This window comes from Apostichopus japonicus, chromosome 2, assembly GCF_037975245.1.
Source record: "Apostichopus japonicus isolate 1M-3 chromosome 2, ASM3797524v1, whole genome shotgun sequence".
NCBI lineage: Eukaryota > Metazoa > Echinodermata > Holothuroidea > Aspidochirotida > Stichopodidae > Apostichopus > Apostichopus japonicus.
Window position 1 is genome coordinate 21,099,479 of NC_092562.1, and position 13,560 is coordinate 21,113,038.

At 37.5% G+C, this 13,560-nt stretch overlaps 2 protein-coding genes across 5 annotated transcripts in view; both read right to left on the reverse strand.

The window, feature by feature from the left end:
- LOC139981908 (dedicator of cytokinesis protein 7-like) overlaps positions 1-5,092 on the reverse strand; it is a 49,253-nt gene extending 44,161 nt beyond the window's left edge. For 2 of the 4 annotated variants that reach the window (XM_071994334.1, XM_071994324.1), the window contains exons 1-3: positions 4,934-5,092; positions 3,681-3,777; positions 2,145-2,189 (exon numbers count right to left, since the gene is read on the reverse strand). In XM_071994334.1, coding sequence (XP_071850435.1) covers positions 2,145-2,189; positions 3,681-3,777; positions 4,934-4,971 — 180 coding nt within the window. In that variant the 5' untranslated portion in view covers positions 4,972-5,092. The remainder of the gene's footprint in view (positions 1-2,144; positions 2,190-3,680; positions 3,778-4,933) is intronic. The other 2 variants (XM_071994349.1, XM_071994339.1) reach the window with 1 other exon arrangement.
- Positions 5,093-6,914: 1,822 nt separating this feature from the next.
- Positions 6,915-9,828, reverse strand: LOC139981946 (dynein light chain Tctex-type 5-B-like). Its single transcript, XM_071994371.1, has one exon. The coding sequence runs from the start codon at positions 9,300-9,302 to the stop codon at positions 8,850-8,852; it is 453 nt and encodes a 150-aa protein (XP_071850472.1). The 5' UTR covers positions 9,303-9,828; the 3' UTR covers positions 6,915-8,849.
- Positions 9,829-13,560: the final 3,732 nt, after the last annotated feature.

Below are 13,560 nucleotides of genomic sequence, written 5' to 3' on the forward strand. Positions count from 1 at the left end.
GATGGTGTAAGATTTCACTTCATCGTGGTGCTGCACCCTGCTATCAATATGACGTTAAGACTTCTTAACTGAAAAAATCAAACCAAGCTGATATTTATATATCTTCAATTAACGAAACTGGAGATGACATCATTTCAAAGGGAGTACTCCATGCAAAGATGAACAGTGGAACATTATCTCTTTCATTTAAGTCTGCAGCCATATTGCACCAGGAAAGACAAAATTAGGTATGGTTGTAACGAAATATTAAAACATCTGTGCATAGCAGTTTGTGATTCCATACCAGATAAATTATTCCATAAATTTCTTCAGAGGTAGGTGGATAGCTAAAGTGCAATTGAATCAAGACAATGATGGAATATCAAAGCCACAATTGGTTGCCAACAGCCCTTGCACAGTGGGAATTTGAGGAGACATGGGTATATGACTATCAGACTGATCAAGCACAATGATAATTAGGCTCAAATCAAGGCTGAACAGTATGCAATTACTGTACTTTACATTCTTCCAATGAACAAGAATCAAGTGGTGAATGAAAATCTTGAAAAAGTACATTATATTTAAACATAGATACTGCAGACAGTAAGGACTACTTTTTTCTAGCCGAAATTTTGTTTTCTGACTTGAATTTGTTTGCCTGTCTTTTCCAGTTGGCATTTTCAGAGGGTTTTTTGAATTTTCAAACTTTCAGGGCTTAAACTATTTAAAGCTTAAACGCATCATGGTTTTATACCAAAACACTGTCATTTACAGGAGAGTTATAAATCAAGGCTGGAATCAAACACAGGAGTAATTTATCTGGTAAATATACCAGACACTATGTCGTCAAATATGGCAAAGTATATTTAAACTTGATATACAAATGTAATATGTTCAGTAAAGCAGTCTCTGTAGTCAGAGAAATTTACTACAGAATTGTCAGCAAATATACTGCACAACACAATGTGGAGAGAACCTCAATCGTTTCACATTCCCTGCAAAATGCCTCATGATATTTGTAATGGTTCCTGCTACTACTGTTTGGATGGTGTGATGGATGCTTAGGAAACTTCAGATGGACATTGTGGCAAATATGAAAGTCATCACCAAAGTGGCATATTGCCAACAATGCTATTGGCTGTTTCAACAAATGTTTATATTTTGCAGATTTATTATTTCAGATCAACTTACCTTGCTTCAACTTAACTTGCTTCAAGAACTTATAACCAGAATCTACAATACAATTTTGTGCTTACATTTTGATGTATGTTATTAAAGCGATTAAGCCCGACACCCTACCTCTGAAGCCCCCAGAGAGCAGAATTTTCCATTCTGCTTAAATAGTTAGTAAACTTAGATGCACACTTCCAATATAACTATTGTATAAAACTGTCCGCAGTAACTGGTCAATTAAAAATACATTGATAAAAGCAATTCCCCATTTCCAATACAGCTTTTGTATATGGCTGTCCATGGTACCTCGCCATTTAAAATTGGTAAATTAGACGTTTTCCCCCAGTTGGCACCACATATATACTAGTCAAATGCATGATATTACAAACTTTCTTCTCTCCCATGTATAGCATGCAAGCAAGAGAAATGAAGTGAACAACTTTTGAGGTAAATATCCAAACACACAAAACAAACAGTAACAGAAATTTTCAATTAATCGACTAAGACCCCCCCCCCCCCCCCAAATGCATGCAAAATACCAGAATGCTCAATGTGGGAGGAGGTTGAAAAATTGGAGCCAGGTCTGTCTCTATCATCTCTTTTCGACTGGATATCATTATAAAAGAGTCGACAGAAATGGTGGGAAGAAAATGAAGAATGAGGTCCCACCCCAATCAATCTTGAACCCATCTACCCACCTCCCCACTTCCCCACCCTTTTGGTTTTCCCCCTGAAGGTTACCTTCCTAACAATAACAGATGAAAATGGATTCTCTCGACGAGAAGATGAAGCAGCCATTCGTAGAATTATAAATATATGTAAAGCCTGGTGGAGGAGAGATATCCATGAGACAGTCAAGCAAGGAGAGATGGTTACCGGCGGAGACAGAAGACAGTGAAAGGCACAAGAGAGGATGATGAGAAGGTCAACATGAACATAGAGAAAGAAATGAAATAAACCAGCCCGAACAACAAAAACTGATTGACACTTACTGAAGGGTCAACGTCGACCAGAGAACTTGAAGAATCCGATTTCGACTGCATGCAATGAGATATATATATACAGCATACAGTTGTCTTTGTATTTAGGTTAGTATTAGTACATATAAATGGTCGACTATTATCGAGCAGGACGTTTTGTTCAGAGAAAGATTTTGTCCTGCACTGTTATACCAAGGTTAATCTCTGTTGTCAGACGAAGATAATACTGCCTTTTTCTGGAATTTGAAAATTCTACGTAACGATCACTCAATCCCCGTAGCAGCTAGAAAAATTCTTACGATTGCAAATTTTTCATAACACAAAATTTGACAGAACTAGGTTTTGTTTTGAGCTACAGTATAATGGGCACTGTTATCAAAATGTTTACTGAAACATGTCTGGTAGTCATATGAAATCATTCAATTTTTCAAGTGCTGGTTCATATTCACAGAGCAAAAACAAAGCTACATCATTTTCATCAAATATTGCAAATATATATTGCAAAAAATTGCAAACTCGTTTCACCGGCTGACGAATGCAACAGCCTTCAACTTCAGGATATTTTAGTAATGGTTGCATGTGCGAGGATATTTAGACATGTGTTACTTTATTCTCTCTTTCTTTTATTTGGGAGGGAGGGGTGGGGGAGGGGGAGTGGAGTGGGAGGGGGCTTCCAAATTCATATATGCTAATAGTAACATACTTTTGAAAGATTCCATGCCTATTTATTAATGTGACCAAATGCAAACAATTGTTAAGAAATAACTGCCTTTCATATTTACATCAGTGAGTTTCCTTGTTAATGTTATTAAATGGAACAGAGAGGCGATATAAACTTGAGAAAAATTAATATCAAGTAACAAAACTAAAACAAAGTACATTTAAAAGTAATGATGTCAGAAATTGATGTCAAATTTGTGTAATGTAACAAATAATATACTGTAAATGAGGTGGCATCCAACAGAATATGAAAAATCTGGTAACTTCTACAAATAAACTTAGACAATCACATCATCAGACGTAACTTTGGATTTTGTGACACTCTTCAACACACATAAGAACTTGATCAGTCATATGTTGGGGGCACTGGGATCATACAAAGTGTTGCTTGTTATGAAAATGAAGGAATCTTCCTCATGATGGCAACCATTGAATCCAATGGTCGATAAAGAAATGATGAGATTATACTTTGAAGCAGAATATTGTGATGACTTGGAGATTATTAAACACTTTCATTTCACTGCTGAGCACTTACTTCACAAACTTCACAACACTCAGCTTTCTACTATAATAATAATGATAAAACTGGGTAGGTTCTTTTGCCTCATGGAGGCTAACGGTAGTCGTTAATTATCGCGTTAAGTCCCAATCAATGTTACGTTTGTCTAAAACTTGATCAATTTCAGCCATGTTGGGAACAGTTCTCTGTTGTATTCATGTGTGAGTGTAAGCTATTTGAAACTATGGATACATTTGACTTAACCATACTACCTTGTGCAATTTCCTTGAATACATATGTTAGATTTGAAAATTTTACGCTGGACTTACTGAGCCAGGTTTAGATGAGAAACTCCCATACTTGGAACCATCCCTTCCAGAGATGGTTGAGGACACCTGACGTCGTATATCAGCTGCCTGGTGGGTCCTAGATTACAAAACAGAAAGTGAAAAGAAATATGAAATTACATATGAACTGACAATGTAAGATTAGAGATTCTCTCTGTGTACAGTAAGAGTTCCATTCATTTCTATTTGACAAATGTGATCATCTTTCATCAGATCACAGTCATGTGTGCATTGCAGGCAAAAAACAAGAAGACACATAAAAGGATATTATAAAGTAATGGTCCTTCTGTGCCTCATTGTGTTTGGTCTCTTTCTCATACAGACCTTCATAAGCAATCATGACATCCTTTGTGAGTCATATTTTGCTTCTAAGAACAATCCTAACATCAAATCAAAGTTATAAATGCAAGTGCTGTAATTCATATGAATGTCTTTCATACTGTAGGCCAGTTACCACATTTTTTGTGATATGCATGTAAAGCCTATTGAGATACAGAGGCAATCAGAATTGAAAATATTGTTGATAAAATAGGTCTAAAGTTAGCCCCTATTGGTGAACCTAATTATATAAAGCTTAAGAGTTTTACCTAAGGTTGCGTTACAGATCGACTTGGACTAATGGAAGGGCCATGGTTTGTTTTTTGTGTACTGTATCTCATTCTCTTTCCTGTTCCTTTTAATCTAGTCTATCTCTTTTTCATCTCACTAACTAACAATGCCATCATCACTTTGGACTTGCATAGTTTGTCAATTACGTTACCAGTCTCTAACACATCTGATGCTATAGGCCTCATCTGAAGACAATCAAAATTAAACCATGAATTTGTGACTAAAGGAGAGTACTGTAGGCCTGGGCTGGAGCTACTGTGTTAGTCTGTTACTGACTGTTGTTATCATTTCATCCCAATTTCAAAGAAATGCTTGCCTGTGACTTACCCTTAATCATGACTAGCTTGGTCACACCTAAACAGGCTACAAGCACACGTACATAGTTCGGCTGTTCTACAATTTAAAAATGTAGCCTTGCCTGTTAAGTTAGTATTATTATATTGGTTAGGCCTATACGGAGTCTATAACAATAACGTTATGCCATGCATTAATATTGTGAAATCCGCTTCAATCAGCCTACACTTAGTACAGTAAATCATTTGCGTTGTCCGAATTATGTATGCTACCGAATATTAAGTCTGTCCTTACAATTATGTACGCCTAACTCTTACGATGATATTTCTTACTTATTCAATTTTTGGGCAAAAGCCCTCTGACCAGACATCTCACAGACTTCTTGTCATTTACATTGATTTGGGAGAGTCTCAAAAAGTCTTCCGGTGGGGAGATTCTTCTGTGCAATGTCAATGAGATAAATAAATAGGCATTTGATATGACGTCAACGACGCACAGTAGTAAAATGAAAACCATCTCTGTACTTGTCTTGGTCTGTAAATGAGAAGCATGCTGTTGTAGTTATGTCACTGGATATATACTACGGGATGTTAAACGAATCATAATAAGTCATTAAAACTAGTCAATTAATATTTAATTGTTCAAATACTATGTTTTTAAAATTTAATCATTGCGCGTATTCAATGCACCTCACTTCCGAATATAAAGCACTGTTTGGTAAGCAGACTCATGCAGTGCAACTCTTATATCATCCCCCGACCGTGGCAACGAAGTCGGACGATGGTGGTCATGAGTTTTATATATTAAATACGCAACAAAAGTCACCAAAATACATAGACTAGGTTTCTGCGAGATATTGCTTCTTTATAATCAAATAGTTTATCTTTTTATTAATAGGCAAAGAATATACAAAAGCAATTAATTGTTTTCTTTTTTTAAAGGGCGAATACTGTTGCTCCAACAATGTGCATAGGCTATTTGTTTTGTTTGTTTGTTTTTAGTCAGTTTTTCTTCATTCGATTACTGAAAGCGACCAGTTTATTCCCATTGCATGGTCGGTCAGTGCCAGTAAGAGAGAGCTTGAGGTGAGATTAAATTGGTACAGAACGTAGACAACATTGTCATTTATAGACTAAGATTTGTAGTTCAGACCTCTTAGCTCATACGCCTTGAATAGCCTATAATACCCCTCTCTAATTCCCCGAATCATCACCCTTTTCGCCCGCGCGTTATAAATTTCTGCACCCATCATGATATGAGAACTTAATCATAGGTACTGGATTACCGCTTATGGGGATACTTCAGAACAAACTATTGGTGACTCCAAGTTACACTGCACAATATCTCAAAAGTGAAACTTTATTTGTCAGACTAGTATTCGTTCGTCCTGCCCCCCCCCCACCCTCTCCCTTCAATCATACCGAATATCATGGAAAAATCAAGAGGGACCGAAATGTGTGTTCAAATGCCATGAAGGGCTATGCAGGGTGTGTATACGGTATATAAATGATTTGAGATCGTCCATAACATCCCGTGTAGGCTACAATGTTGACGTGTAAATGCATGTAGTAATGTATTCTCATTTTACAACGGTTTGTGGGCTAACTTGAATGCACTAACTTATTTTGACAAGAACTCTTGATATGAAAGTATGAGAAAGAAGACATATTGTTAAGTAGTTATATGAAGTAAATTTCAAGTTCAAAGCTGCTAACAGAGTATTCCTAATATGGTCCCAGGATCGGTGGATTCAGGGTCAAAATGGACACTACCACAACGTTTGTGTATAACTTGAACATTTCCCTATTTCATAAATCAGCAGAGGCGCGAACATGACTTCAAAGATATGCGCCAAGTTTTAAAATTCGCCCCGAGTGATAAAGGGAGGGTACGAACCTTTATGGAAGGGCCAAGATAATAAAGTATTTTGTGAAGGGAGTGCGACCCTGGAGCGAGTCGTTGAAGCCGTCTCATATAATTGGGGGGGGGGGGTCTTTAAAAATACAATTTTAGACGTCAAGTGGTGTATTCTGGGGCATAGTTACGTCGAATTAGGTCTACACACCTAATATGGCTATGCCATAGCATTGTTTTGTGTGAGGTTGAAAGGAGGGTGTACACCCCTCTCCCACCCCTCCGCCCCCCCCCCCACAAAAAAAAACACACACTTCCAAGATCCTGGCATGAATCCCGGCTCTTTTGCGACCCGGGTATGATTAACCTCAATCCAATTAAAGAGAAAAGGTTGAGATCTGCTCATTTCACACGATTAAAAACACTGACTGAAAAATCAAGAACAAAACACTAAAAAGTAAGTTTTCAGAAAGTATTATTATTGATACATGTATGAAAATATGTCATTCCATTAGCGTTGGCATTATGTACCGTATATAAAGAAGTCTGACGTCATCATGATTCATGACGACTATTACTGACCTGTCTGGCATATATGGTTCGGTCGCATTGTTGCTATTTCAATTCGGAGAATAATTACTTAAGCTTTACTCACAATGATTACCAAAAGAGGATGTATAAAAAGTTAATATTGTTAATACTTGATATTACAAATAATTTGCATAAATTACATCACTAGCTAATTATAGCTCCATTTTGCTTTGAATTTTTACAAATCTACTTGTTGGGAATAATTTTTAATTTATGGATACTAATGATTCCATTGTGACATATCTCGAATCAGTTATGGACTGGGCTTGCATATTACCCGAAATACTATATAATTTCATACCAGGACAAATACATCGCGCGAAGTATAAATCTTTGCACTTCGGTTTTATATAAACTGATAAGTTGATTAACTTGATTAGCTGTTTTATATATAAATAGATAATAGATATATAATAGATCCATATTAACCATTAATTAAAATGAAAACATGCATGTGGTCTCCTTCGACGCAGTGTCCACTATTGAATTTAGTTTTTTCAGACACACGCCGGGGAAAAAATCTGATAAGGAATTTGACATCAAAAAATGCATACATGATGAAATGATTACTGCTGTGGGTGGTAATATTGATGTTTTCTTTGCATATTTCAAATCAAATAATGACATGGTTGCATACATGCATATAAATACATATGTCGGGACACATACAAAGTCAATAAAATCCATCAAGTTTAATTCACTTCAATTGCCCAATAACATCATACATTTAGTTTTCAGACGATTGTAAACTTTTTCTTTGGCTATGAGAATTCTGAAAAATACCAAACCGTTATCAAACATTTCATCTTAGTTTGTTGCTATGCAAGACGTACTGCACGCAAATGAGTCCAATCAAAACACTTAGGCCTGTCAATATTTATTTGACTTATGATCATTACGCAATACTTGATGTAAAGCAAACAACTGGTGTCGACAGTTTGTTATAGGATATAAACTGATGCAATTTGTAACGACAAATACATGTCTATCAAACACAAACGTTCTAGATTTAACCCTTCAATAATGATGCCGCCATGTTTCATCTCGGGTGGTGGCAACTTTTCGTATGGTAGCAACTTCAACGTGAAGCAACCTATATGTCCTCGGTTCAATATCCGATTTCAGCAGAACCTCGAACCCATATGAGACAATTTAAGATATGAGGGTTGCTAAAAATATGGTTGTGAGACCTTATTTACGTATGCATTGCAAAACTATCACGAGAAGATATACATAGGACGTGATGACAATAATCTGAACAGTACTTTACAAGACGATCATATACTTATGGTGCCAGATGAGTAATATTAAAGGTTCTACAAATGACAAATATTAAAGTTTTCTTGCGAGTCGATGCGATATCATGTAGCATACATATGTCTTCTGATCATGAATACTATTCAAATATTGTTAAAATATAACTTGAGTCAACAATATCTTCGTAGTACTTTCTGTCCCTTTTTTCTTTTTTCTTTCTTCAGGAATGTCAAGAAAATCGGGTCAGCTGGGTACAACCGTATGAGTTCGAGTGTAATTCTGATAAGCTTTCTCGACATATATACTCTATGGTCCGACCAAGTGGATATGAAAAATGATCGAGTCTCGGTATAACATATTGTATGTGTTATACAAAATAAAAGTAGTAATTGCATGATAGTGTATCACTTTGAGAATTGTCAATGGTGATAACGTATGCCATACATAGAACTATTTCAAACCACTGCATCGATATAGGCCTAGTCAGAACGTCTACTAGAATAAATATAAAGATATAGTTCTTTCACGCGACGGATGATACTTTGACTATTCTTGATAAATTCCATAAACTGTTCCAACAGCATATAATGATCCATTCCTGTAGGTATACTCTCCATAAGTGTCGAATTTATCATTCCAAACACATTGACTCGCACAGCAGACAGCACCGTGCTCAACGGACCCGATGGTAACCAGGGCTACGATCTTGTACCTCCCGTAGCCCAGATCCTTCACTTTTCCCTTGATCTTATCAGCCAGATCACAACACCAGAGCTGGCTCTTCTTTGGATCGTACCGTTGCGATTGAAGTTCCGACTCCAAAATGTCCTCAATGATATTTGTTGCTTCGTACGGAAGAAGTTTTCGATCAGGTGTCATTTTATAGGTGCACTCGTAACGTACTTGTGGACGTGACGTTACCGTGGTGCCTACTCCGGCTCGAATATCCGTGCTTCTCTGAGTCGAAGCCGAAAATTTACCTGTTGAAACTTGAGCCATTTTGTATTGTCTTGAAATTAAAATACACAAAAAAACAAAATCGTGAATTTTGAATTCCGGGGTATAATTTGAAATCCTTCTTTTTATTGTTGACCGATATGAACCTTCGTGTATACGTCCAATGGCATTTAAAAAAATCCTTGTGACTAACAGAACCACCAATGAATCTTGAGTCAGCGACTTAGCAATCTTATTTTTCAAGGCTCAAAGAAATTATAGTCTTAACCTTCATACACACAATAAAAAAACTACACGTGAGTATGTTAATCCGTTAGTTACAATGAGAGATCATTCCCAGTCACGTTTTGTTTGTGCTTCACCGTTTGAAGTTCACGTCCAAACTATTCATAATCTAAGTAACACACTAACGTCATGCTGTGATGTGCCAGCAAAGGGGGTATCTGTGATTCCTATAGCAACCACGGACGCTGTATACGGTGAGCGATTGAGCAGACGGATGAAAATCGAAGGCAAAGACAATGCCTCTCCGGGCAGTACATTCTACAGAGGTCCTGTACCTGACGAACAATAACCGGTGTAGTAATTGGATCAATACTGGTCTTTTGGCCTTTTGACTAAGATCATTGTGTAGTATCTGTTCCCCTTCGAGGGGAATGGTGATGCACACCCGACGACAGTTACCCAGTCACAGTCCCGATACAAGGGGACTGGGGTTGAGAGCGGATCAGTCTTTCGGTAGATTGGTTTTCGTGCCCAGGTTCTTTCCTGGGCGATTTTTCATTAAAAAAAAGTATCAATACTGGTCAATGTGGGCAGTATATATCCCGGAGATTTTATCAACATGTTTGAAGCGACATGATGAGGCAAAACGGTAAACACTGAGAAGTCAAAATCTACTCATGATGAGAATGAATTAAACGACTTCATTACATAACCTTCTACAAGTTTATAGGTCATCGGTATTGCAGCCTCAGGCTAAATGTATAATAGATATAGTCAAATGATGGTCACGTATGTTTGAGCTTCTATAGAAACATTTTAGAAATGACACTTTAATTCTCTAATTTAACACTTCTCGACGCCTTGGAATCATTTTATCTATGAGAAACTCCAGGAAATAAACTCGTTGCAATTAAAAGGTTACTAAGATTTTAGGGACGGTACATGCAAGGGGAACAAATGATCCAGATATGACAATGACCGTGTTTTAACCACCGACAACTCTTTTAACAATTTCACTCCTCTACAAAATATGCCGAAAAGAAATTGATAGCCCTATCCGGCCAAAGTTTGATACTTCCGTCTTTTTTTCAGTAACCTTGATCGGAACATTATCATACCGTTACAGTAATGCATGGTATAAGGGATTTGATTAATGATGTCTATCAACGAAAAATACAATTCACTCAACTATATTCGATTTTTGGTTTCGATGGTAATCGTAACCTTTTGCATTCATGATGGGTATGTGTGTGTATTGTGAGGGTGGATTAAGTTGTCTGGTGTCATGCGCATGCATGGCTCTATCTTGGGTGAATTTTCTTTAAAACAAAGTACCCTCAGAACATTTTCCTTCATAATTGTCTAATTTGAGCTGTTCCGTATTTTAATATGCCTTGAACACAGTTTTAGTATATAATTAGCCTATACTTGAAAGCTCTTTATGGTCATCGTCATGTCTTCTTTAACACCTGCTTACTGTCCGTTTGGCTCGAAGTGTTAAATTTGGCGGGGTTGCTAATTCCTTTTCATATATGCTTCAAAAGTGTTATCCCTTCGCAGTTCTCTTTCATACCACTGCTGTTCGATAATTAGTTTTTAAATTCACGGTTTAACAATGCAAACCTTTTATCAGTGATTCTGCTGGGAACATGCAGAGTACCATTGATTCAATAAATGGTTTGAGGGCAAACAGTAGCCCGCTGGACAATACAACGCCTCGTCTGAGAAGGGTGAAAGGGTTCCATCAATTTTATCAGGGGGTCTGATTGTAGTACGAACTAAGACCTCCCTTGTTTTCTGAAAAGATTCTTTCTTTAGAATATGTAGCTATAGTTCTTTTTTTCTTTTCTTTTTATGTAATTCTGGTTCTTTGTTAACTTGTAATTTACATTTGTAAGTCAATTGTATGTATACATGTTCAACTGACCGGAAATAGATCTTTGAATCAATGAGAAGCGTTTAATAAATCTTGAATATAGTGGGAAATATCTGACAGCGAGATTTAGAGCATTTTTTTTATATCTGTTTGGTCTTTTGGCTCATATATCATTTGTAGTATTACTTCATTTCAGCTAAGATACACAGTACGGTACACTAGATCGGCTACAATCTCGATGTAAGGGGACTCGAGTTGAGAGTGGATCAAGTTGTTTGGTTTTCGTAACCAGGGTGTATGTTGGGTGACTTCTTTAAACGTAGATCGCTAACCAACCTTTAACCGAGATCACATGTAGTGTCTATTCCCTCGATGGGATTCGTGATACCTCACTGTGACGTATACCAATGCGTGTTTTCATGACTCATACGTTGTAAGGGGACTGCATGGGGTTGAGAATGGATTAGGTTGTATCGCATTTCAAGTATTCAGCAACAACAAAAAATCACTAAGTTATATCTGAAATTTGTAAGGCAGGTAGTTTTAATATTGTTCGCATAAAATTTCCCATTCTTTCGTCCAATTTAAATGAAAAATAAGGAGGGCGAGTGTGAAGCGGAAGGGGGGGGGGGGGTTGATGCAGGGTATATAGTTCAATCACAGTTATTTGTATTTACACGAGAGGAAACAAGTCACTTCTTTTAAACCTGGAGAAGAGAACGAAAAGTTCTATTGATAACTTAATTCGACTTCAGATGATCTGCAGCTAACCAAGCCTTTCTTGAATTTGTCAATTATATATTTTTCGTCGCGCGGCAGTGATGTTGTTTCATTGTTGATAGTATTACTTGCTGCAGTGTATGAATGATGTCATTCGCTTAAAGTGGCAATGTCCTGTCATTGTTTTAATAGACATTTCCTTGTTTCAGGCACTTAATTATAACCAGACTGATGCATACTGAGTCATCAGTTCTGTTTAACGGAACTTCACTACTATAGCAGAGGGAGACCTAACAGAAGGATGGGGTGGCACATGACCATCTCTAAGTTTCTTGGCCAGTTTTAAAGCTAAACCTTCGCAATTATGAACATTAGGTAAAGTTGCTTCCAGGTGCGCCAGAAGCCTGTACTTAACATATATATATAATACAATGGCACTTACACTATCATTACACACTTCGCCTCGCGTTAATATGTTAGCTCATGCCGCATGAAAATGTTTTTACTAAGTGTGCCTGTGATTGGAATCTATGATGATGTTACAATGTCACGTTCCGGCTAGGGTCCACTGGAAAATAATATTCGGGAAAACGCAGCTGTTTTTAGTTTAAAATGATAACCACTCAATGATCCAAATGTTTTTTTTTCTCGATTAAACGCCGTTAATATGATAAAATTGTTGACCAAAAGGAAAAGCTGCTTCAGGCCAAAATTAATGACCATGGCATCAGCTATGGGCTAGGTAACTAATGATCATGCCATCAACAGTGGGTTATGTAACCAGTGACCATGACATCAGCGGTAGGGTGTGTACCTAACAACCATGACATCAGCGGTGGGGTGTGTATCTAATGACCATGACATCAGCAGAGGGTTATGTAACGAATAACCATGGCATCAGCAGTGGGGTGTGTACTTAATGACCACTGGACACCAGCAGTGGGTTATGTAACTAGTGAACATCACATCAGCATTGGTTTGTGTAATAATGATCATGGGTAATCAACAGTGGGTTATGTAACTAATCACCGTGATATCAGCAGTGGGGCGTGTACCTAATGACCACTGGGCATCACCATTAACTAATGGCCATGGCTTCAATAGTGGGGTGTGTACCTAATGGTCATCAGCGGTGGGTTATATGTGGGATGGCATACTTTTCTGTCAGTACAGACACGTAATGGAATTCACCGTCCTTTACGTCTCAAGGATCAGTAACCTCCAAATACTAGTACAATGCGTTGAATAAATCATGATTGGCTTATAGATCTCTAGACAGTAGATTCGTATTAAACCATCACTATATAGCATCGACTTGCCTAGGAAATTGGTCTGAAGCTGCTGGAATCGTGCAGTAGAAATAAATGGGGAGGAGGGGTTGGGGGAAGGGGAAAGCCGACCCCCTGCAGTGGGATGGTCCGACAAAGCTATATTCAGTGAATCTTGGAAGGACAAGCAATTAACGTTTCCAAACATTGA

What these genes read in the sequence shown, in the direction of transcription:
- LOC139981946 (XM_071994371.1), bottom strand. Translation starts at nt 9,302, where the DNA reads ATGGCTCAAGTTTCAACAGGTAAATTTTCGGCTTCGACTCAGAGAAGC.